Raw genomic sequence first — 14,704 nt, 5'->3', positions numbered from 1 at the left:
CACAAAAGAAGGAAATGGGTGAGGAAATATGTGAGAGGATCTTTCAAGGCCCCCTGTCTTGCTTTAGCCCAAAGGCTTGGTGGCAGTGTCTGTGGAGACCTGCCTGCAGCAGTATTTCTCAGGCAGCTGTGAAATTCCCCTAGACTTCAGGCAGTGGCCCAGAACATCTTCTCTTAAAGCTGTCATCAAGAATAAATAAATTCTATTTTCCTTCACTTGGGGAAAGGAAGCAAATTGATTTTCAACTAAAAACCTTCCCAATACTGTTTTAAAATCACAAATAGCTCACATTCCCAAGTTCACCCGACCTACAGCATGTGTAAGCAGAGCACACACTTGGAGCACACTACCCAGCACATGCACATGAGCCAGCATATGCCCACACCTACAAGCTGACACACAAGTGGCTTGGGGACCTCACCTTGTGAGGGGCACCAGAGGTAAGGAAGTCAGGGCGCAGGTGCTTACTTGCACAGCACTCAGGCAGCAAGGGAGTTAAAATAAATGTGCCTTGGTGGAAAAGCAAAAACAACAACAACAACAAACAGTGGGGGAGGGGATATAAGTTTCACATACAATTTTCAAACAGAAATTCTAGGAAAAGAAATGTATTTTTTCAAAGTTTGTGATATCTTTTGATTTATTTAGGCAGAAATATCAACATTGAGTCAAGGATACGTTTCTTCAACAGATACATGTTACTAAGCTGCTTCATAAGGAGAAATTGAAGAGGAGAAACTAGAAAAGTTCCAAAGGCATATGAGGAGGATAAAAGTAGGGAGGCGCTGGATTCTGATACAAGCAGAAGTCAGCCATACTGGCAAAGTCCCATGGTGGACTGAGAAGCCCCAAGTGATCCCAACTGTCTTTCTGGCTAGAGGCTGCACATTCTTCCCATTACTGCACACAAACCCCATGCCCAGCCCATGACATGCAGCATCACTCAAGGCACAAAGCAGTTTAAATTAGGCAGAGATGCAAATGGAACCCCCTGTGCCCCAGTAAGTTTCTCTCCCCTAGGGGGCAGGGGACAGAAGGGACCACATCCCAACAAAGAAAGAAGTCACCAAGCTGAGTCAACAGCCTTCACTTTTATTGCCCCCAGAACCTTCTGTTATCACTTGGGTGCCACTTGGGTGCTGAAAGGAAAATTTCCAATATTCCTGATGTAATGGCACCAGCCCCACAAGTTTGGTATGAAGAAGTACCAGCCCCATGTCAGTCTCTTTATGAGCAGGTAGGTGCCACCCAGCCCTGCTGCCCCCATGATGAAGAGCCCTCGATTAATTATCTGCGAGTGCAAAGATATTGTCAGCATTGTCAGGAGCTTGCAGCACAAAGCAGTGCTGTTGTGCAGGATGCGGGGCTCTCAGCTTACCTTTTCCTGCCATTTCCAGCGCTGAAGTGCCTCGTGGTAGCGAATTCTGCTGAATGTCACCTGTCAAGATTGCATGAGCAGGTAGGGGAGCAGCTCATGGTAGGCTAGAACCATGAGGAACAAAGCTCTAGCCTTACCATTGTGTACAGTGGGATGATGGTAGAAGGCATGAGGGTGTGGAGGAGGTTGTTGATGTGCTTCCGGAAAATGAACCATGTCGAATTGACGTGCTCTCGCATCTGCAACACAGAGATCATCACCTGCCAGAAGGAGAAAGGACGCTGCTGCACAGACAGTCCCTCATCTGCCAGTCACTCACCTCTACATAGTTGTACATGGCTAAATCTGAGATGGCATGGTCATCAGGCACCCTCAGTCTGGAGAATTCAGGGAGGCAGGCAACTGGAGAAAGAAAGCAGCCGTTGGCAGGCAGCTCCCCAGCAGGGCCTTCAGCTTCTGAGGGCTGGGCCATGCCACTCACCCAGGTCATTGTGGAACTGGTCCATTAATTCATCAAAGACCAGGCAATCCTCGAAGCCCTGGGAGGAATACTGGAGGTTAAATAAGCAGCAGCAGTCACACATTCACAAGAAACGCCCTCAGGGATGCTGAGCTAATGTAGCTGTTAGCAGCCCTGGCATTCCATATTCCATGGAGCGCATCTTCAGAGCCTCCAGGCCCCGCTGCAGGGATCTTGCAGGGCAACACTAGGAAGTGGCATTTCCAACAGCATGGGGCTCCCACTGGGCTGCTCATCCCCAAGAAGTGGGGACTGAATGACGCAGGGCAAGCTGTGAACTTACTGCGTTCATGCCCTGTCCGTAGAAAGGCACAATAGCATGAGCGGCATCTCCCATCAGCAAACAGCGGGAAGAGAGGTGATAGGAGGAGCACTTCACAGATATCATGGCCTGGGCTGGCAGCAAAAAGTAGTCATGCTTCAGCTCTCGCCTTCAGGCAAAAGAAGAGATACTTCACTTGATGGGACCACAAGAGACAGGGAGAGCAAACCATACCACATCCAAGCTTAGGAAGCTGGGGCCGTAGGCATTGTTTGCTACAGGATGCAAAACTGCTCCTGTTCACTAGGATATTTGTGCTGGAAAAACACGAAAGAGCAAATACCTTTTTCATTAACTTCCCACTATACTTCAAGCAAGCATGCCATAGGTACATGGAGTGAACACAGATAGCTTCTCTTCCTACAAATGTAGCACAGCATGTTGAGATCAGCTTTGCTCGGGGCCCTATTGATACTGTTCACCCTTCACCATGGGCAGGGTTGCCAACCACTAAATCAGGCAGCAGATCAGGTTGCCCATGGCCCCACCCAGCCTGGCCTTGAACACCTCTAGGAATGGAACATTGCTGGGACAGAACACAACTTGCACCTCAGCTCTAGTAGATCCACTTTCTTCACCCTGCTCTAAGACCAAAATCATGGCTTACGAACCCCTAATCCATCTCCTGACCTCAACAAAAAACCTCAACAGCAATATAAAGGCAGTGGGAGGTGATCTATGTCTTGCTCCCCACAGTGACAGGACCTGGGTTGTGCCTCCAAGATACAGAATAGTACTGGAGTGCAACTTATTCACAGACCACTGCAGGATGGGTTGTATTTTGCTGCCAAGTCTGTTACCTCACTAAAGAAGCAATGCAAATCCTGGTCTCTTTGGTTCTCCTCTCTTACAGGCCATAAAGAGCCCCCTAGCAGTGTACACAGGCAGCTAGCTTGCCAGCCTAAGGAGAGTGTGGGTCACAGGAAGACCTTGTGGGGAACCAGCATGTTCCTCAGCATGGTGTCACCATATTGAGGAGCAAGAAGGGGCATGGGAACACTCACTCTCCGATGAGGGGGATGGAGTCTAGGAAGTAGGTCTGGAAAAAATCCAGTACTTGCTCGCCAGTCATTAGCTTCTCAAATTCCTCAAAGGGCATGAAGAGAGTGCAGGTGAAAGACTTGTCCTGTTAGCCAGGGAGAAAGTTTAGAAAGAAGTCCAGAAGTCAAGAAAAGCACTTTACATGTGGATCAGCATCTTAATGCCCAGCCTGCTGGCCATCTGGCCATTGCAGTGACACTGTGTGCAGTGTGCTCTAGCATCCAGCCACCCCACGTCCCATGGGATGTTGTAGCACAGAGCAGGAAAGGATGGCAAACAGACCTTGGTACTCCTGTGTCTGGTTTGTACTTCCAGCCCCAAGTTTCCTGGGGTCTTGGGTGGGTGAGGTGAGAGAGAAGTAGCCTGGTCACTTGCTCAGGGCTAGCTAGGATTGCTACCCTGTGCCCCTAGGCTGTGGGAACTCCTTGCTCAGGCTGCAGGTCTCTCTGGGCTCCTCTTGAAGCCCAACTACGAAGTTGCCATCACAGCCGGCTCATCCCCACAAGCTCCCTCCCAGCCCCAAGGAACCATGACTGTGGAATATCACCATATTGGGCAGTGCAATCATCATGAAGGTGTTTCTTGGCCAGATATGGAGGTAGTTTGGTTCCATGGCGAACTGAAAGAGAAAGAAAATCATCTTGGATCTCAAGTTCCCTCCACATTGGCAGGTCAATTGCTGTCCCACTTATCAGAAGACTTCAGGGCCCCAAGTACTACACTGAGAAACAGAGCAAGGGCAAGAGCAGGGCAGATGGGAAAAATCTGCTGGTTTGTGATTGCTGTTGTCCACATAGACATGTTCCCATAACCTCCAGGACCTCTCAGAGCTAAAATGAACACCACTACTCCAGAGCAGCCTCTTGGGATTTCACAGCCTGGCCCCACTACTGAAAGAGAAACTCCAAAAACAGTCTCTCCTAGAAAAGTTTGCATCCCTTGGGAGAATGGGATGAGAAGCAAGTTCCTCAGAGATATTGTAAGAGGTGACAGGGCATCACACTCGAGGAGTCATGGCAGACCCAGGTCAGGCCCACTTACGTCTCCATCCTTGGGAGGTATGGTCAGCTCCATGTAGCCATGAGGGATGTACTCATGGCTGTAGTTGAAGCGTGTTTGCCTCATGAACTGCTTTCTGACTGTCGAGAAGGCTCCATCGCATCCCACAATGAGATCGTAGGTGACTTCCAGGGGTGGCTGGCCAGACCTGGAATGGGAAAGTGCCTTGGAACAGCCCTGCCATAAATCCCAGGCCAGTCTGGCATCCCAGGACCTGCCTTTTGCAATTTGCTGCAAAAATGCCTTGGCCACTGGCACTCATGAATTTTCTAGGATATGGGGAGAATGGCTTTCACTGAAAGCTCAGCATCCAAGTAATTATTCTGCAGACTGCCAAATGCATAATTCTGCCAGATCTATACAAGACACTCAGAAGGAACAATTGGTGTTACGATGCTCTTGTGTAGAGCCTCCATCTCCAAGTAGATGGAGTAGCATGCCCAGAACTCAACACAATTGCAAACCAAGGTCCATTCCTGCTCTTTCTAGTGAGCAATCTGATCCTGAAAGCCAGCACTTCAAAGACTGGCATGTTTACTTCCTGCACAGGTCAGTGGGCATGTGGCTCACCTATTGGCAGCCTTCTGGGCTTAGTGAGTTATTTCAGCTTTTTCAGCCTCCCCGTGAATCCCGCTTTGACACCTCTGCTTTGCAAAGGCCATGTCAAGTTTTGTCTACCCCACAATAACACTCCAGTTTTGAATTGAGATTGCTCAATTGTTTGAGGTTTTATGAATTATTAAGCAGAAATAACAAAACACAGCACTTCATACCAGGCTTGTACAGGGGTTACCTTTTAATGATTAATGTCCCCAACTCTGCATTGCACTCTATTAGCTTGTGTCCGAAGTACAGTTTAGTGTTGGAGTACTTCTCAGCAGCTGTGAAAAGACAAACTACAAGTAGAGGCTTGTGCTGACAAAGAATCCCTGAATTACAGGGACTTTTGCCATCACCACATCAAACTGTTGTGCTGAGCAGTGGCAGGCAAGTGAGAGCACAGTAAGACAATGTTTAGTTAAGTCTGGTTAACTTGGGGTTATCTGCACCCACAGAGAGGCCTCAGGGTCAATATCTGAAAATACTTTTGCTGCAGACAGGAGGAGAAAGGGAAGCACCAGCCACAGCTACAGCAACACTAGCCAGCACAGGTGTGCAATAAGAACATGGCCATGGAGATGGACTTTGTACGTTTTTTTAAACAGAAAGGACAGCAGGAAGAATGCAGGATTTGTTGTTTCTGCCCATATCACTCCTCTGCAGAGTGGGTAACTAACAACAGAACAAACAACAGACCTTCACCTCTGTGACCTGGAACAGACCTGCCTTGTTTCTGTTCATTTCTCAACTACTGTTTGCACTTCTGTGGATGCTGGGAGATGATGTGCACTGGAGACTCAGATAGACAGGACAAGCATAGGATTTCACTAACTGTGCTACTGCTGCTTTCTTCTTAATAACACAGCTGGTTTGCATGTGCACTTTCTGAGAGCCAGCTTGTGTAGAACTCCCAGACAGAGAGAGCGTGGGACTCAGAGGCACTCAGTTGAAGCCTACCACTCATATGTCAAACCACACATTCTTAGTAAACAGGGTATTTAAGTGTTTGCAAACATGCTTACCTGTTAACAGCTCTCTGTTTAAGTTTGCTCTGTCCACAGAGAGAATGTACTGCAAAAAAACACAAAAAAATGGAGATCAGAAAGAATTTCTGAAGGCCACTTTGCACAGCAAGGGGAATGAAGCACCTTCTCAGAACATCCTATTAACAGCTACAGTGAAAACAAGTGGCAGCTTGCAATTCCTTGCCTGCTCACAGCATCATTGAAAAGCATGTGTGCAGAGTGCATAACCAAAGGAGGAAACCTAAATGAGACTGGCAAAGCAGCACTGAGGTGATGACTGTACTCGAGACCAGCTTGTAGAGAGGAAGGAGAATCAAGATCTCCGTTTGCCAGTAAATGACAGGTCTCTACAGCATGATTTGGATGAATGGACAGCCACATCAGCCTAAGTGTGGCAGATTTGATGATGCATAAAGTAAATTCTGTTCATAGGGCAGGGAGAGGGGAAATCCTGAGATGAGGTTAACCTCATTTCTTCCTAGTATGCTGCTGTGTCCACCTTGGAAGATGCACCTGTCCATCACAGAGTACTGAAATGCTCAGAGATCTCTTGTGCTATATGAAGAACCACAAAAACAGCAGCGCAGACCAGTACCTGGTTCTTCTTGCCATAAGGGATAGAGTACTTCTTCCCCAGCGGTGTGTGTATTCTCCGTGCGTGCATGGGGATGCCTTTGGATACAATCTGGAATAGAAGGGAGGAAAATCTAGTTTTCCCACTGAAGCTGAGCTGCCAAGTACAAGACAAAACCCACCAAATGGCACCCTCCAAACACCGTGCTCTGAGCAGGGTGGGACAATCTCTGCTGTGCTCTGCCTCTGGCTTTGTGCAACCAGCCACATACGTGGAGAGAAGTTTGCAGGGCTATGGACCCCACCAAGTCATGACATTTTACTGAAGGCAAGTGCTGCAGAATGGATGAAGGAGGAATAGCATCAAATGACACCTGGGTGCTGGGATATGAGTTGATGACACTATGTTGGCATGCTGGAGGGGAAAGCATCCCCTTCATCACATCCTTCTGGCATTCTTCTGGGAGGCTGCGTAATTCTGCCCCCTTTACCCTCACCCTGCAGGAGGGAGGAGAGGTAGAAACTGGAGGAGTTCCCTTTGAAGGGTAGCCCTTCTGCTACACACAGAACCTGGATGCCTGGAGCAGCTGGCACTCTCCGGCATGGGGAGCAGAAGAGAGGCTGTCCAACACCAGCTGAAGTTAACAGCATCTCAAGCACGGAGATCTCATTTCTATGATGAAAATTGAGTGTGAGCCAGCAGTGCATGCTTGCAGCTCAGAAGGCCAATGGTATTCTGGGTTCCATCAGAAGAGGGATGGCCAGCAGGGAGGTGATTGTCCCCCTCTATTCTGTCCTTGTGGGGCCCCAGCTGGAGTACTGCATTCAGATGTGGGGACCCCAGCACAAGAAAGATGTGGAACTTTCAGAGAGGGTCCACAGGAGGACCACAAAGGTGATCCAAGGGTGGAGACCCCTGTCCTATGAAGTCAGGCTGAGGGAGCTGGACTTGTTCAGCTTGGAGAAGAAAAGGCCATGGGCAGACCTGACTGTGGCCTTCCAGTATTTCATGGGAGTTTAGAAACACGAGAGAAATCAAGTTTATGCATGGGTAGGTAGTGATAGGACCAGGGGAATGGCTTTATGCTAAAGGAGGGGAGATTTAGGTTAGATGTCAGGGGGAAGTTTATTACTGAGAGAGAGCTGAGGTGCAGGAATAGCTGCCCAGAGAGGCTGTGGGTGCTCCATCCCTGGAGGTGTACGAAACCAGGTTGGATGGGACCCTGGGCAATCTGGTCTAGTACTTGATCTAGCAGCTGGCAACCCTGCCTGTGGCAGGAGGGGCGGAACCTGAAGTCCCTTGGGGTCCCTTCCAACCCAAGTCATTCTGTCATTTTATGATTTTATGATTCTACAGAAGCAGTGAGCGTACCTGCTCTTCCAACCCCACAGCCTGCAGGGCCTGGCGTCCTCTGTGTGACAGAGCCAAGTTAATACTTCTGCCACGGGCAAAGCTGGACACCCGGATATCTGTGAGGAGAGAGATGTTAGTTGCACAGATGCCTCCAGCATGGGCTGTACTGGCCAAGAATCGGTGGGTGGAAGTGGTGAGTCTCTGCCATCCAACATCCCCCACCTGAAACAAGCTTGGCAGTATTCTGCTGAGAAACTTGGTTCTGAGATGTTCCTGCCACATATGGGATGCTGCTTTCTGTGACATCCACCTAGATTTTGCTCAGATTCCCCTGGCCACCCAGCCAGCATGTGTTGCAGGCCTTGTCCCAGTCCCAAGACACATGCAATGCAATGCTCAGCAATATGCACAGGCCCCAAGACCGAGCAGAGGGGTAAGGTTCACCCACCTCGAAGGCAGGTAGGAACACCCATAGTGCTCTCTGGCAATGAGAATTACTTCGTGTTTCAGTAGCAGCAGAAGAGGATAGAGGTGTAGTGCTGCTTCCAGTATTCCGAGGGCAGTGAGGGTTATCCCTGTAGCAACAGCTGAATGCAGCTTTCTTCAGTTTGTTTAACCACAGGCTTTCTGAACCCATGAAACTTCTGGCACATACAGCATCTGGCAAAGAGCTGGAAGAACCATTTGTTCTTTTGTTCTGAACCTGCAGCCTGCTAGTTTCACTTGAGGTTGGCTGATGCTTCTGCCAGAGGAAACTGCAAGCAGCTGCTTGTTGCACAGGCCTGCACCATGCTATGCTGTAGGCACACTTGTTCTGGTCATACGAGTGGGACATTTCGGATCATGTCCACACAGTGCTGCAGAAGTTGGAAGCTTGCTGCTTATTATTCCTCCAGCACCTCCAAATCCTGTTTGCCAGGTCGTCCTTTTGCTACAGCCGGATCTCAGAGCAGGAAAAGTGCTGTTCAGTGTTTCTCCCATTACTATGTCTCCTCGACCACCTTCAGCATCCATCCTTGCAGACAAGGACAACCCTCTTGCTGACCGGGGATTCAATACAGCCACTGACAAGACAACCCTTCCGGCTGCAGACACTGCCACTGTCACCTCCCACCCTTCCTCAGCACAATCCATGCTAGCTGTGATCAGGTCAATGCTTTAAGCCCAAACAGCAATGCTGCAGGATTAACAGCATTTTTTCCCGAGAAGTCTTGGCTCAATGCCACCAAGCCATTATTTTTAATGCAGAAACCAAGTTTTGAAAGATGATAATTTGAATCAGTCTTTCAATCTTCAAGACAAGGACATAAAAAAGGGCATAATTTTAGTAGCTCAGGAGTGAGTTCTTTCCACACAAGGCAATGCATTTCAAATAAGCTCTTTCCCCCAAAACCACAGGAGCTAAAGAGTGCAGGAATGAAAAGAGCATTCTGAATGTGACATCTTCAGATTCTGCACTCTGCAGTTTCAGTGAGGTCATGCAGCTCCTCTTTTGCTTCTTCAAGAACTGTTACTAGCAAAAGGACACAAATTATTAATCAAGCTGTAATGTTCGTGCTGCTCTTACCTTCTCTGGCTTCATAAACATCAACATGGAAACCTCGTTTAGCAAAGAAACATGCATTTAATGCACCCACCTAAAAGACAAGATGGAAATGACACATGAAGTTTTAGAGCACTACCAAAATGCTTCTCCTTCCCATTAGAAAACCACAGCTGAGAGAACAGCAGGGTGATCCTTTGACCAAGAGCTTTGGAGGACTTCCTCCTGGAGAGAGAAACTTTGCAGAGCCTCCAAAATCATCACCACAGAAGTTACTCACCACATCTCATTATATAGACATACCAGGTACAGGACTTGTTTACACTCATCAGTAACTGAGCAGAGCTAACCCCTTCAACCAGGGGCAGCAGAAGCTGCTACAGGCACGCCCCTTGCTTCTCTTCAGACTATAGATGTGGCTCTAGGGAACATGGTTTAATGATGGAACTCAATAGGTAGGGATGGCAGCTGAACTTGATCACAGAATCACAGAATCACAGAATTGTAGGGGTTGGAAGGGACCTCCAGAGCTCATCGAGTCCAACCCCCCTGCCAAAGCAGGTTCCCTACACCAGGTCGCACAGGTCGGCATCCAGGCAGGTCTTGAACATCTCCAGAGAAGGAGACTCCCCCACCTCCCCGGGCAGCCTGTTCCAGTGCTCCGTCACTTCACCTAAAGAAGTTCTTAGGCACATTTGTGCAGAACTTCCTATGCTGCAGCTTATGTCGGTTTCCCCTTTTCTGTCTCCACTCACCACTGAAAAGAGTCCAGCCTCGCCATTCTGCCCCCCACACCTTAGATATTTATAGACCTGGATCAGGTCCCCTCTCAGTTGTCTTTTCTCAAGGCTGAACAGACCCAGTTCACTCAGCCTTTCTTCATAGGAGAGATGCTCCAGGCCCCTCACCATCTTTGTGGCCCTTCGCTGGACTCTTTCCAAGAGATCCCTGTCTTTTTTGTACTGGGGAGCCCAGAACTGGACGCAGTACTCCAGATGAGGCCTCACCAGGGCAGAGCAGAGGGGGAGGATCACCTCCCTCGACCTGCTGGCCACGCTCTTTTTAATGCACCCCAGATTGCCATTGGCCCTCTTGGCCACAAGGGCACACTGCTGGCTCATGGCAACCAGTCATCCACCAGGACACCCAGGTCCCTCTCTGCAGAGCTCCCCTCCAGCAGCTCATCCACCAACCTGTACTGGTGCATGCAATTATTCCTCCCCAGATGCAAGACTCTACACTTGCTTTTGTTAAACCTCATCCGGTTTTTTTCTGCCCAGCTCTCCAGCCTGTCCAGGTCTCACTGAATGGCAGCACGGCCTTCAGGCGTGTCAGCCAATCCTCCCAACTTCGTATCATCAGCAAACTTGCTGAGGGTGGCCACTATCCCCTCATCAAGGTCATTGATGAAGATGTTGAACAAGACCGGACCCAGCACCGACCCCTGAGGAACACCGCTGGTTACAGGCCTCCAGCCAGACTCTGCACCACCAACAACGACCCTCTGTGCTCTGCCAGTCAGCCAGTTCTCAACTCACCTCACTCCTCACTGTCCACTCATCTATCCCACACTTCCTCAGCTTTGTTATAAGGATGTGGTGGGGGACAGCATCAAAAGCCTTGCTGAAATCAAGGTAGACTACATCCACTGCTCTCCCCCCATCCACCCAGCCAGAGACAACATCATAGAAGGCTACCAGGTTGGTCAAGCACGACCTCCCCCTTGTGAACCCGTGCTGACTACTCCTGATAACCTCCTTTTCTTCGAGTTGTCTGGAGATGACATCCTGCACAGCTGTTCCATCACCTTTCCAGGGACAGAGGTGAGGCTGACTGGCCTATAATTGCCTGGATCTTCCTTCTTGCCCTTTTTGAAGACTGAAGTGACATTGGCTATCCTCCAGTCTTCAGGCACCTCCCCCGTCCTCCAAGACCTCTCAGAGATGACCGAAAATGGTCTTGAAGGTCTTTTCCAACCTCAGTGGTTCAGCAATTCTGCATTTAGCTTCCTCAGTGAAATTCAGACTGCTGCAGCATTCCTCAGGAAAAAGTGGAGGAGGGAGGAGGAAGCTGAACCTGTGTAGAAGTAAGATGCTACCTTAAGAAGGACAGCACATACCCCAGTTTTCACTTAAATGTGTACCTTCTTTTGTTTTAAATTTCTATCATTAACTGCTGTCAAAATTAGCAGAACCACACACTCTTAGTCTTCCTCTTTTTCTAGCAGCCAGGGGAGTAAGAAGTTAACAGCCAAAATGTTAGGTGGGAGTTTCAAGAGTCGTCATTTAAAGACAGACAGCCCTGCAGGCAGCAATGGAAGAAAAGTTCTCCCAAATGAACATGGAAAAAGGAAGGCATTTTCTCTTATGTTAACTTTTACCAAGTCTCAGTCCTCATAACGTATTTCAACAGTAATGATTTGATTAAAGCCAGAAACAGCTAAAGCAATGAAAGATCCAGTGGCTGGTCTTGCCTAAAGTGCCCTGAGAGGACAGAATCCAGCTTGAGTGTTTTTCCCCTCAAAAACTTCCACTCATTCACAGGAAAGAAAAGAGAAGTATCCAGAAGTGCACTGTTTTTCTGTCATGGCACACATGCAGTGCCTGAACAAGGGGTGTATTTTGTGGACCTTTAGGTATCTGCAATACCTCAGCAGCAAAGCTTGCCCTCAGAGAAGACCCCTTCTCTTGGTACAAAGTCCCAGCTGTGCAAACAAGACCTGCTGCCTCTTACAATGAAAGCACAACAGATGATAACATCTGCCATCTGGCAGAAGAATAATTTTAAGAAAAATAGGGTTAAAAGGAGCATTGAACTCAGGAGAGAAGGCACTATTTTGTTAATCTGCAGACCAAATCATTTAATGAGCTACAAACAAGCAAGCATTGTACAAAGGGAAAGGCAGTGCAGGCAAGCGATTCGGCTGCATTTTTTCTTGCCCACAGCTAAGAAGCAAGACCTGGCTATGTCTGCAGTGCCCAAAGAAGCCTTCTTGCAGTAGAGCTGCCTTTCCAGAGACCTTCACATTCAAGCTCAACTTTGCTGAGCAGTCACTCCCTCACTTCCCAGCAATCAAACAGTAGACAAGCTGCATTTCCTACCAGGCCCCCTCCAACAATGGCAACTTTTTTCCCCTGGACGTTGCTGGACTCCATCACTGTGACAGCAGGCTGTGAGCAGCAGGCAGGCTGGTGTTCTCTCACTGTCACCAGGCTGTGCTCACCACAAGGAGGGAGCAGGATGTGGGTGGCTGAGTCAGGCTTGGGCTTTTCTTCCCTAGTTAATGTTAAAGCTCAGCTCTCACCTCAGGCTGCAAGAGCACTAGCCTGGCTGGCTGGCAGACCTGCTACTCTGGAATGAACGTGAGCCATTCAGCATAGCCTCTTTTGAAAATATAACATATTCTCTGACCTAAAGAAAGCTTAAGGCCATTGTGGAATTCAGTTCTCCACTATTCCAGTAATGTCTAACCTGTAGACATAACCCCAATGTATAGTAACTATCATTTATTGCAAAATGTGCAGTGCACAGCCCGAAACAACACATCTCTCCTGAAAGAGCAAGACCAAAATATTCACACAAGAATGGTGCAGCTTTCCATTGCACATTCTGGAGCAGTAAGGGCCAGCTGCTTGCAATGGACCAGGGAGCAAGTGCAATACCGGCAAAGTGGGGGCCTTGCAGGGCAGAGTCCCAGCCCATACTGCCAGGCAAGGTAAGCAGGTCAGGCCCATGGTGGCAGCAAAGGGCCCAGGCTGGAAGACAACTCAGTGCAGATGAGACAAACCTGAGGTCAGGACCAAGTTCACTGGTGTCAGTCAGACACAGACTCATAATCACCAGGCACACATATGGTGACAAATCCACCCTAACTCAATGCACTCTACAACTTACTGAAGGAGGTTGTGATGTAGAGGGATTTGGCCTCTTCTCCCAGGCAACGAGCAGGACACGGGGCAATGGCCGCAAGTTGTATCAGAGGAGGTTTAGGAACACAAGGAAGAACTATTTCTCTCAGAGAGTGGTCAGGCACTGGAATGGCTGCCCAGGGAGGTGGTAGAGTCGCCGTCCCTGGCAATGTTCAAGAGGTGTCTGGATGATGTGCTGCATGATATGGTTTAGTGCTTGTGGTGGCAAAGGTGATGAGGAGATGATTGGACTAGATGATCTTAGAGATCATTTCCAACCTCGTGATTCTGTGATTCTATGATTCTAACTTGTATATGAGCCAGCAGCATGCTCTTGCAGCCTGGAAGGCCAGTATTTCCTGGCTGCATCAATAGAAGGATATAGCAGGGTAAGGGAAGTGATTGTCCATCTCTACTCTGCCCTCATAAGGTACCTTCTGCAGTACTGCGTACAGTTTTCTAGTTCCAATGCCAGCCCATGGCAAGGGCATTGGAAATAGATGATCTCCGAAGTCTCTTTCAACCCAAGCCATGCCATGATTCTGTATTATAGAGTCAATATCATGAAAGAGTCACAGGCCCTTTAAAGGGATTGCTGCCCACCCTCAAACTCCAGCACTGGGAGGGGCGCAGGTGGGGCTCATCAGGGGTATTAAAGTCCACTGGCACTGCATGTAAACTTGCTGCCACAGAAGATGCTCTGTAGGATTTTTCTGATGTATGCTACAGTTATTTGACCCATGCAAGCTAATTGACTAACACATACCCACCTGATAAGAGGGACCTAAAAAGCCTGCCGAAGGCAGGATCAGCTCTCCCTCAGCCCTGTGTCTGCTTGACCTCCAGCTCCCATGCAGTGTACCTCGTACAACCCTGTAGATGACCTGTTTCAACACACTATCACTCCTGCATGCTTCAGAGCTCTCCCAGTGCCAAGTTTAAATCACCGTTCTCTGTTTTTAAGTCCTTTTTTCATCTCACAGGGCCTTCATGCAGCAAATGGTCACAACAGGGGGGAGAGGGTAGAATGTGAAGTAAGTTTTGCATAGTAAACAGCAGTAAAATTATTTGTTAATTGTTTTCAGAGCGCAGACATCATTAACTTCCAGCAGTGACAGTTATATGGAAATATTGCTCTTAGAACACTTGTCCCGTAAGCTTTCCAGATTGCTCCACTACTGTGGCTTGCCATTTTAGTAACAACCCTTAAAGATATACCAGTTAACTCTTGGACTCCTGAGGATAACACAGTGTACAGTCATGTTGCTAAAGTTGGTCTTGTAAAACTGCCCTTTTAGGCAGCTAGACCAGGGCTGCACAAGCAGCCTTAGCAATGGTTTGCAACTTTGATTCTTCCTGTGGGGAGAGGCCAGTAGTGAGT

General features: G+C 48.5%; 1 protein-coding gene across 1 annotated transcript; it reads right to left on the bottom strand.

The window, feature by feature from the left end:
- Window positions 1-1,071: 1,071 nt before the first annotated feature.
- KMO (kynurenine 3-monooxygenase) lies at window positions 1,072-12,672 on the bottom strand. Its single transcript, XM_048952523.1, has 15 exons — window positions 12,517-12,672; window positions 9,440-9,509; window positions 7,891-7,988; window positions 6,541-6,630; window positions 5,943-5,991; window positions 5,114-5,201; window positions 4,303-4,468; window positions 3,809-3,880; window positions 3,225-3,346; window positions 2,182-2,329; window positions 1,860-1,917; window positions 1,698-1,780; window positions 1,516-1,617; window positions 1,379-1,438; window positions 1,072-1,291 (listed from the first exon to the last, which is right to left on the bottom strand). The coding sequence occupies exons 1-15, from the start codon at window positions 12,568-12,570 to the stop codon at window positions 1,118-1,120; spliced, it is 1,434 nt and encodes a 477-aa protein (XP_048808480.1). The 5' UTR covers window positions 12,571-12,672; the 3' UTR covers window positions 1,072-1,117.
- Window positions 12,673-14,704: the final 2,032 nt, after the last annotated feature.

This window comes from Lagopus muta, chromosome 8 (genome assembly GCF_023343835.1).
Source record: "Lagopus muta isolate bLagMut1 chromosome 8, bLagMut1 primary, whole genome shotgun sequence".
Taxonomy (NCBI): domain Eukaryota; kingdom Metazoa; phylum Chordata; class Aves; order Galliformes; family Phasianidae; genus Lagopus; species Lagopus muta.
The sequence above is the reverse complement of the archived record's forward strand: the minus strand, read 5'-3'. Positions and strand labels throughout refer to the sequence as shown.